This window comes from Lactuca virosa, chromosome 7 (genome assembly GCF_052849685.1).
Source record: "Lactuca virosa cultivar CGN04683 chromosome 7, Lactuca_virosa_CGN04683_v6, whole genome shotgun sequence".
Lineage (NCBI taxonomy): Eukaryota > Viridiplantae > Streptophyta > Magnoliopsida > Asterales > Asteraceae > Lactuca > Lactuca virosa.
Genome location: NC_136432.1, coordinates 65,792,704 through 65,802,938, shown reverse-complemented (window position 1 = coordinate 65,802,938; position 10,235 = coordinate 65,792,704). Strand labels below are relative to the sequence as shown.

General features: G+C 29.3%; 1 protein-coding gene across 1 annotated transcript; it reads left to right on the top strand.

Annotated features, from left to right (window-relative positions):
* Nucleotides 1-453: 453 nt before the first annotated feature.
* LOC145124986 (UTP--glucose-1-phosphate uridylyltransferase-like) lies at nucleotides 454-5,935 on the top strand. The gene is made up of 20 exons (XM_079060471.1): nucleotides 454-1,140; nucleotides 1,295-1,477; nucleotides 1,603-1,697; nucleotides 1,828-1,918; nucleotides 2,042-2,102; nucleotides 2,194-2,271; nucleotides 2,346-2,390; nucleotides 2,501-2,550; nucleotides 2,673-2,745; nucleotides 2,833-2,890; nucleotides 3,105-3,151; nucleotides 3,240-3,284; nucleotides 3,400-3,437; nucleotides 3,510-3,558; nucleotides 3,762-3,833; nucleotides 3,919-4,017; nucleotides 4,124-4,228; nucleotides 4,887-4,958; nucleotides 5,238-5,292; nucleotides 5,602-5,935. The coding sequence occupies exons 1-19, from the start codon at nucleotides 686-688 to the stop codon at nucleotides 5,271-5,273; spliced, it is 1,752 nt and encodes a 583-aa protein (XP_078916597.1). The 5' UTR covers nucleotides 454-685; the 3' UTR covers nucleotides 5,274-5,292; nucleotides 5,602-5,935.
* The last annotated feature ends 4,300 nt before the right edge of the window (nucleotides 5,936-10,235 follow it).

The window sequence follows — 10,235 nt, the reverse complement described above, 5'->3', positions numbered from 1 at the left end:
TGAGAGATATCGAATTTGACTTACCTGACGGAAGAAAGCACAAAAAGACGAGGAACAAATGGAGAAGACGATGTCCTATGGAGAAGACGAGTTCCTGTGAAGAAGCCGAGTTCCTGTGTCGACTGCACTTCTATTTTGACGAAGAGGAGTTATTAAGTGAGATAGAGTTTTATGGGTATAATGGTAATTGTTCACTTTCCATGTTAGTAAAGAATTCATTGCATCCATTTGATGAAGGAAAATATTTTCCCTTTTATGAATGAATATGTTCTCATTTAGGATTCATTTTCCATTCCTTATGTTTGAAACAAACGCAAGAATTCGAGGGAATTGAAATCATTTTCCCTATAATTTCAATCATTTTCTGCCAACAACCTAAGAAGACCTAAAAATTCTCTCTATTAGAAACATATCAAACTCCAAGGACCTAAATGCAAACATTCCCGCTGTTAAACCAAAGCGTTGTCGTTTACAATCCCTGGCAGGTCACCTCCTCTCCGCCGTAACACGGCGCCAGAATCACAAACACACATACACTCGAACTCCACCATTCTGCAAATCGGAATTCCGACGCTGAATCCCTAGAAGCGGGAGATCATAACAAATCGAAGAAGCTAAAACACCAACTGGTTCGTTGAGTTTAGAGAGCGAAAAAGATAATAGAAAGTTTGTAGTTTTGAAGCAAATGACGATTCATTCGGCTGTTATTCAAAAGCTTCTAAGCACAAACGCTCACTTAGGTCGCCGAGTAGCTGAGAACCATTTCAAAATCTACACTTACGGCGCTCGAAATGGAATGACGATTATCGACTCTGACAAAACCCTTGTTTGCCTACGTAGCGCCTGCAATTTTATTGGGAATCTTGTTCGTGAAAATGGTAGGTTTCTGTTTGTGAACACCAATCCATTAGTTGACGAAATCATTGAGCAGATGATTAAAACCACTGGCTGCCGCAATGACAACTCGTGGCGTCTTGGAGGGTTTCTAACCAACAGTTTGAGCCCCAAAAAGTTTCGTTCTAGGAATAAGAAGTTCAATCTGACGTCCGTTTATCCGCCAGACTGTGTGGTGATTTTCGATACGGAAAGGAAGTCTTCTGTGATTCTTGAAGCTTCTAGGTTGCAGATTCCAATCGTCGGGTTAGCAATTATGTTTACTTTTTCTTCTTCATCATATCACTTCCAGTTTAGCATCTGAATTTGGGGAAATGAGCTTCTTCTTTTCTTCTTTTTGTTGTTGAAGTAAATAAACATAAACAGTTGATTGATTAAAGACTTTAATCTACAATGTCAGGTTGGTGGATCCAAGTATGCCACTGGAAACATATAAGAAAATCACATACCCTGTTCCAGCAAACGATTCAGTGCAGTTTGTGTATTTGTTCTGCAATCTGATTACAAAAACCATCCAATACGAGCAAAAGAAGCTTGCTGCAGCTAAAGGAAAGGTAACCAAAGAAGAAGAACCGAAAATTGGGTAAGATAATGTATAGCAAATTGCTGTTTATGAACACCCCATCTATATTTGGCATTCATATGTCTGACTTTTAGCACATATTTATTGAATAACAACTTTTGTTGTAAATGATTTATGGGTTGAAGAGAGGCTGCTCAACGAATTGAAAAGATTAAAATAAATGGTACAGACGATGAGTTGTTCCTCCTATCATATGAAAGCTTATTGCCTGTTTCTTCTGGTAATTGTCTAATTCTAGTAAATGTTTATTTAATCACTTAATATTTTATGGTTTAAAGTTGCAATTTTGATTTCACTTAATACTCTTTCATGCCCAAATTCATATAATTGTAATATTCTTCATGATACAGATCCCTTAAAGATTACAGAGCTTTTGGACAAACTTGTTATATTTAAGATCAATGACAATGAAGGGACAAAGATGGGTTTTAATGGGCCAAAGTATGTATTTTCTATGACAAAATAAGTTTCTGCATCTCTATAGTTATCATTTTTTATGTTTCTTCCTAAGAGAAATATGAAAAATTGTTTCTAAATTCTTCTCTTCTCCCATACTTGATGCAGATCTGCTATTGAGATATCTAATGGAGTGACATGTCTAGACTTACTTGTCAATTATATTGAGGTTATTATTTTGATTTCTACCATTTTGAAGATCTTATGTTGGATTTATCATTTATGCTTGTAATTTTCATTTTAAAAAAATCATTTTGTAGTCTCTGAATGTAAAATACGGATGCAACATTCCTTTGATTCTGATGAATACTGCAAACACACATAATGAGACCTTGAAGGTAACTGAATCGAATTGAATCCAATTTGAATATTATCCTGCATTCACATGTCTAATAATATTCAATTTTTATAGATTTTGGAGAAACAGTCCGGGAAAAATATAAGTTATCTAGTGAAGGTGCTTTTTCTTTTATTTCTTATAACATATTACATCAGCTTTTTATCTATTTATTTTTTTTCTATTATCATATCATGTCACTTCTCAATGGCATTATGTGTTTGTTATAGGATCAAGTTCCAGAGAATGATGTCAAAGGAAGTTCTAAGGATAAACCACTGTATGATCTTTCTGTTTCTTTACTTTAATGAGTAAAATTAAAGTTCTAAGGATATTCCCATTCATTCTTGATTTATATATCTACATGGTATAATTATTTTTAATTCTTTCTTTTACAAAAAGGTATGCTTTTGATCAGAAGGAGGCTTTGCTTTCCTTGAAGAAGAGTGGGAAACTTAATGAATTGTTATTACAGGTAAATCCAATTGACCACTTTTTTTTTTTTATATTAACTTTTAAATTTATAAAACTTAACAAGATAACCTCAATCTTGCTTTTTCAGGGTAAAGAGTACATCTTGTTGCTTAATTCAGATAATTTGGCTGAAGTTGTGGACCCAAGTATCCTTTTTAAATTTATAATTGTTAGTTTCTTTTTGACTTAATGAACTTAAGATATATATATATATATATATATATATATATATATATATATATGAGTATGGCTTCTCAAATATTTTTATAAACATCATTTATCCTTGGGAAAAATGTTATAAGTTAAACAATTAAACAATAACCAATATATGATTTTGGGATCCTTATGATATGTAAACAGAGATTCTAAATCATCTGATCCAGAAGAACATTGAGTATTGCATGGAGGTAATTACTATAATGCCCTTTTGGCCTTTTCTTATATTTAGTTTATTTACCATAGTGAAAACTTGACTAACTGTTGAGTGATTTACAGGTGTCACATGTTTCAAGTGAAAGGGAAGCTAGTGCCCTAATTGAGGTTTTTTGTTTTAAGTGATTTGTTCTTAATGATTTCTGGATTAATTCAGATTAACAATACCTTAATGATATTAATAAACTTCTATGATATTTCCATGTGTTTTGCAACAATGAAGTCAGAAGAAAAGTCTAAGATCAGCAATATGATGAACTCGTGAGTAAGAAGTACTATTTATTTATTTATTTATTTATTCTTACAATAATAATTAATCTCATCTCTTTACAGGTGGATAAACATCGAAGCCATCAACAAGGACATTCATCTCAAAACAAAGGTCTTTTTCCTTTTTTCCTTCTCTTTTGAATCCCATTTGTAAAATGACATAAATGCCCTTCTCATCCTTATCTTTGAAAATAACACTAGAAGGCTTGTCTATGATATAACAAACACTATCTATGTGTTTATGTTTTCTATTACATTATTAGTTTACATATTATAGACTGAGTTTTTTTGCAATTTGACGTTTTTACCCTCCAGTTATTCTGTGTAACTGTTCCTGCATCTAGAAATCTTTCATTGGAGGAGACATCGGATTTACTTATCTTTAAGGTTATTATTTATTATTTATTACTTTATAACATCATTTCAATATGATTTTATAATTTTTATACAATCATCTTATCTTTTTTTGTAGTCTGATCTATACACATGTGAAAATGGCATTCTTACACGCAATGAAGCTAGAACAAACCCTGCAAATCCTACAATAAAATTAGGTCCCGAATTCCAAATGGTAGTAAATCATTTATTTATTTATTTTCTAATGGATGATTTTTATTTTGATTTTGATTTTAGGGTTTACCCATAGTAGCAACACACTTATATTTTAATTTTTTTAGGTATCTGACTTTGAAAATCGTTTTAAGTCCATTCCAAGCATTATTGAGCTTGATGATTTGAAGGTGACTGGTGATGTTTTGTTTGGAAATGATGTCATCCTTAAGGTACAAAAAGTATTATTATTTTATAATAAATATATCATGCTACTTTTTACTTTTTTTTTATTCATTGAGACTGTGTTTGACAGACTGGCTGAAAAGCCAGCTTTTGACTGATAAGCTAGCTGGTAGCTGATAAAGTAATAGTGTTTGGTAAAAACTAGGTGATAGGTATATGACAAATGTAAAATAACATAAAGGGATATTTAGATATATATAATTAAAAACTAACGTTATATATGGGTATATTTGGAAAACTTGTGGAAAAAGCCCCATGAGCTTATTATCAATAAATGAGACATAAATAGGAAGTTGTTTTGGATTTACATAAATTACTAAAAAGCACTTTTTCTAAAACATATTCAAGGTGGGTACTGATATTATATGTGAACTAATTTAGTCAAAAACAAAATCAAATTTATTACTAAGCATGAAAAAAATAGGAAATTCTGGTATTTTGCATTTTTACTTGTACGATTATAAATGAAAATCATATGTTTCTATATCAAATTTATCCCGAAAGTCCAATGAATACCTAATTTAGAGCAAATATAGAAACTGTTTTTGGTACTTAAATTCATAGTATACATCAATAACATGATATTAAAGATTAAAAAAAATAGTTTTTCCAATATTTGAAGTCTATTTATTTTGTGAAAAATAGGGATTAGTTACCATCAATGCAAGACCAGGTGAGAAAATTATAATCCCTGATGGAGCTGTGCTGGAAAACAAGGTACACAAGAAATAGCAACCTGCTTTCATTTATCTCTGTATTATAGCATCATACTTTTCAATTTTTTTTTCTTTTTAAGGCATTATACTTTGAAAATCTACCACTTCTAGCAATGTACTTTGAAAAATCTTTAAAATTGAGATACTATAATAGGAAAAAATTAAAGTAGGAGGCTATAATAAACAAATCAATAAAAGTACATTGCCATTATTGTTTTGTATAAATTTACTCTTTATTTTATTTTTCATTCAAGTAACACTTGTGAGTGTGCATTTTCAGATCATCAATGGGCAACAAGATCTTTTCTCCTCTTAAACCAAAAGTCAACATAAAGGTTCTCACCAAATCTTCATCAATTTCTTCTATTTATATTGTACTTTTAAAAAATTATTCATAAGGCTTTTGAAAAAAAAAAAGGCAAAATACAGAAAAAGCAGTTGTACTTTCACCATTTTATCGATTTAACCACTTATTTATTTTCTTTAGTAATTAAAACATTATACTTTTTTTTACCCTTGAATTTTTTCCCGGTTACCCATTTTTATTGGTTTAGCCATCATATTATAATTGCAATTTTGGTCATCGGTCAAAGTCAAAGTTAAAGTCAAAGAAGTCTAAATGAATGACTTGTGTTGTGTTTTAGGCAATCCAAATGGCTTTTTGTCTCAATAAGCGACGCGTGTGGGAGAAAAGACACTGATGCTTACAAATTTGCAAAAGTATACAAACATTTTGTTTTTGTCCCGATTCATGAGTATGCTAATAATGGTAATCTATCACCATCATAACATATAATCCTTAGAAGAATTTGCCAAAAACATAATTTTTGTGCATTTCCCCTTCTTTTAACTAAATCATGAGGTTTTTTCAATCATAATTTTGTTTTACATTCATTCTTGTATGATTGGATCATGATATCAATGTCTTGTAATATCACATCATTTATGGATTTTCCAAAGGGTTGTGTTGGTATATCATTTTATTATTTTTGGGATTTTTATACAAAACCCTTAAATTTTTAAGGGCTATTTCAAATAAAGAGGGTATTTATGTCTTTTGCATAGGTAACAGATCGAAGGTTTTGTATTTGTTTGCTCGCGAACTTCCATCCATTCATATATATTCAACTTGTTTGAGCAAAAGTGAAGTTCTTGTCTTTTTTGGTGACATGTTTGGGATTTGAGATAAAACAAATGACTAGTGTTTGAGTTTCTTGCTAACTAGTTAGTTCCTTGATCCTAATATATCATGGGTTTGGAGATATTTGATTTTTGAAATAAAAAATGTGGTACTTTAAATGTGTTTTGCATAGTTTTGACACATTAATTGTGGTGATGTTCAAAGGTGATGCATTTTGAATGTGTTTTTATTGTTTCACACATTCATTGTGCTTTTGCTCAAAGTTGATGCACTTTAAAGGTGTTTGACATTATTTGCCTGGGCTTAAAAGAGTCCATTGATTGAATGAAATATGTTACAATATTTTATGTTCATAATAAATTATAAGAACCTAATCTTGTTGCTTCATAATGTTATCCATAATCGAATTCTTTGAAGTTTTTTTTAAGCATTGAAAGGTGTTATCCATACATTAAATAAAAGTATTTAACTTACAGTATAAAATACATTACTTAAAAATTACAAGACCCATATAGAATATGTATATAAAACAACAAATTTTAAAATAACCTAGTTTGTTTTCAGGGAAAATAACTTAGGGTCATTTTTTTTACAAGTTTGACCTTAAAACTTACGTAAAGTGTTCAAAGGCTATTATTATGACTGGTAATTAAAAGTTACCTCGGTTTCCGACTTCTTTGGCCACCATTAAATTTGTGAGGTAATGAAGTTTGTGAGTGTACATGTTTATGGAAGTGTCAACATGGCACATGCTAACCAACAATCACCTTTTTTTTTCATAAATAGTTATAATAAGGTTGAATTATAATAAAATGGAATTATTTTAACGGTGTTGGAAAAGTCGTTGGAAACTGAGTAACCTTTAATTACCGATCATAATGATACTTTTTAAACATTTTATATAAGTTTAAATATGAAAATAAATGACCAAATATAAACAAAAATGAAAGTTGCTTATCGTCATAAGTCATTTTCTTTTTTTTTTATTATAATTTACAAATATTAATAGTTTTTTTTTATGATAATTCAAACTTAATATAACTATTTATGAAAAAGAAAAAAAAAGTGATGGGACCATTGTTGGTTAGCATGTGTCATGTTGACAACTTCTATAAGGGTGGACGGAGTCGAGCGGTAGGTAGGAAAAACGGTTCAGTAGCGGTATTAGTGGGAACCGCTTTCTAGAATTTTTATATATTTTTTATTTTCCTGCATGCATATATATATATATATATATATATATATATATATATATATATATATATATATATATATATATATAACCAAGAATTTGATGCCCACAAATTCAAACAATAAAATATACATAATTAGTTGTATATCAATCCAAATACATTAGAAAAAACACATAACCATATATTTTACATCAATCCAAATACATAAAAAAGAAATATAAAATATAATAACAAAACAAAATATAGCTTTAAACGAGAGAGATGGATTTCCAAGTGGTTAGAGGTGGGAGGGGAAGAAATAAATACTAACGTTGCACCTACGAGACATGTGAACTAAAAGACATGTGAACTAAAATGGGTGAGAGGAATCGACTCCTTCGATAATTTATGTTGGAAATCCTTACAACTTCGTGGTATAATATCATCATATGAAGCTTAATATTTTAGTTTGGAGGTTAGTATATATCAATCATAAATATTTTAGTTTTGATTTACTGGCGTTACAAGACATTTAGTATATGTAATTTTTTTCTATGTATTAAAATAATAATAGGCTTTATATAGTCGAGAATTTAAAATAGAGGTTTTTGCATATGTATTTAAATCATGAAAGAGTTATAATAGAAATAAATAACATTAACATAGTGATTTTTTCCGTAATTGATATATATATTACATGTTAGTAGTGTGTTCTTTTTGACATTTGCCCAATATTTTATTGTGTTTTTGGGCAAATTATTAGTTAAATAACCACGTGAATGGTTTTTTAATTACATCAAGGAAAGATTCTCTGATAGTCTAATTGTTTTTCACTTTCGATGATGTGTCATAATTGTGGAGAATGTATGTAACATTTTCTTACATTTTATTATTAATTAAAATGTTATTTTTTATGAATTATATCAAAATCTTTTAACACATACTTCAATCTTTATAAATTTGTATTTGTAATTTAGTTTTTACACCACCATCACCAAAATCAAACCCCAAACACAAAAAAACACTCACAAAATTGAATGAAAACCATATGGGTGGAACCGTGGAATAAGAGCGAGTAGATTAAATTTGATGTTAAAAAAAATAATTTTATATTTGTTATATATATATATATATATATATATATATATATATATATATATATATATATATATATATATATATGCATACATATCATAAAAACATAATTTTATGAATTTTCACCACATCATAAAATAGTACTAATTAAACTTTAATTAGTAACAATTTCATTGATTTATATATAACCCAATTTTGATTTCGATTTTCTGCAGTTTCACATAAAAACACAACCAACTAACTTACAACTGTGAAACCTGTCATCAATGGCTACCATATGCATGGCGACATGTAGCCATAAATAAAGACTTGATTCCAATCACAAACAACTCTACATTACACACTACACATGCATATATAGTTCATTGGCTAAATACTTACACACTCGAAGTATATATATATATATATATATATATATATATATATATATATATATATATATATATATATATTCCAAATTTCATTGTTCTTGATAACAATGAAAGCAACTTCATGATATAACTCGACAAAGAACAACACATATGGCAACCATAAGAAACGCTCCAAATGCTCCTAACCCTTCACTTTCATTACTACTACCACCATGATCTCCATACTGATATGATCTTAAAGAAGAGGCATGATATGAAAAAAAAGAAGATAGGAGATATATCACGAACATCAATAAAATTGGAATAACAACCAGGTTTTCCACCATTGGACTGAAGATTATCATAGCCAATACATTAAGCATCAGAAAAGGAACGAGTGGAGATGGACCTCTGGCTTCCATTTTTGAGCTTCTTCAAAGTTTAAAAAAGCCAATTAATGAGAGAAATTGATCGATACATTATGGCAATTTATTCTAATATCTCCTAGGCAATATATAATGTATATGTTGGTTTTGAGCTTTTAATATTTTTAAATTTGTGGGTCTATCAAGAAAAGAAAAAGAAAGGGTTTGATGTAGACCCGACTGTTTGATAAGAAAAGAAACAACAATTGGTTTATTAGGATATATAATGGGTACTTGCATGGCACTTTTTTTATAATTCAAGAATTTAAAGAATATTTTCAAGAAAATAGTACAATGATTAAATTCATCCTCAAGTTGACTTCAGAAGGACATACAAACTATAAACAAAGCTATGGGAGGGATATGATCATCGCATAAAATAAAAACAATCATTTGTGATACGATTAAGACATGAACAAAATACAAATCATATATTGTTCGGAGAATAGGTATATTGATAATCAACTTTGGATATGAAGATTGTATCTTGTGACACTATACTTAAAACATCACTTCTCTCTCGATATCATGAAATTTACTCATGAACAAAATGGAATTTATATACAACGCAAAGATGGTTCTAAAGACTTTAAACACTTATTCATATGTTAAACAAAGATGGTTTTATTTATGCAATCTTTTCATGAATTTGATAAAGTTGATAAATTTCTTCAAACGGATTCTAATCTTTGATAACAATCCATCTGGATATGATCACATGATATAGTTTAAGCTAATTCAAATCAAAAGGAGTCACGTTTCCATTCTAATCTGTAATAATCACATATTCAATATTAAATTCACTGATTTTTAAGTTAACTAAAAGGATGAAGCTTCAATCATGGAAAAAGTTTCACTTATTTGTCAACTAAGAATCTTTAAAAGCCCTCCCACTAGATTTCTCATCAACCCCTCTTTTTTCTTTTTTTTCCTCTTTCTATAAAGATACGTAAAAACCCTACAAGAAGTAAGTTTCACGATCATTTGTTTATAAAGCGACTTTTATAAAAACCATTTAGACTAAATTAATTATAAATCAATAAATAAAAACCTATTAGGATTTTTACAACACTGTCAACGAATAAAGCACACAAA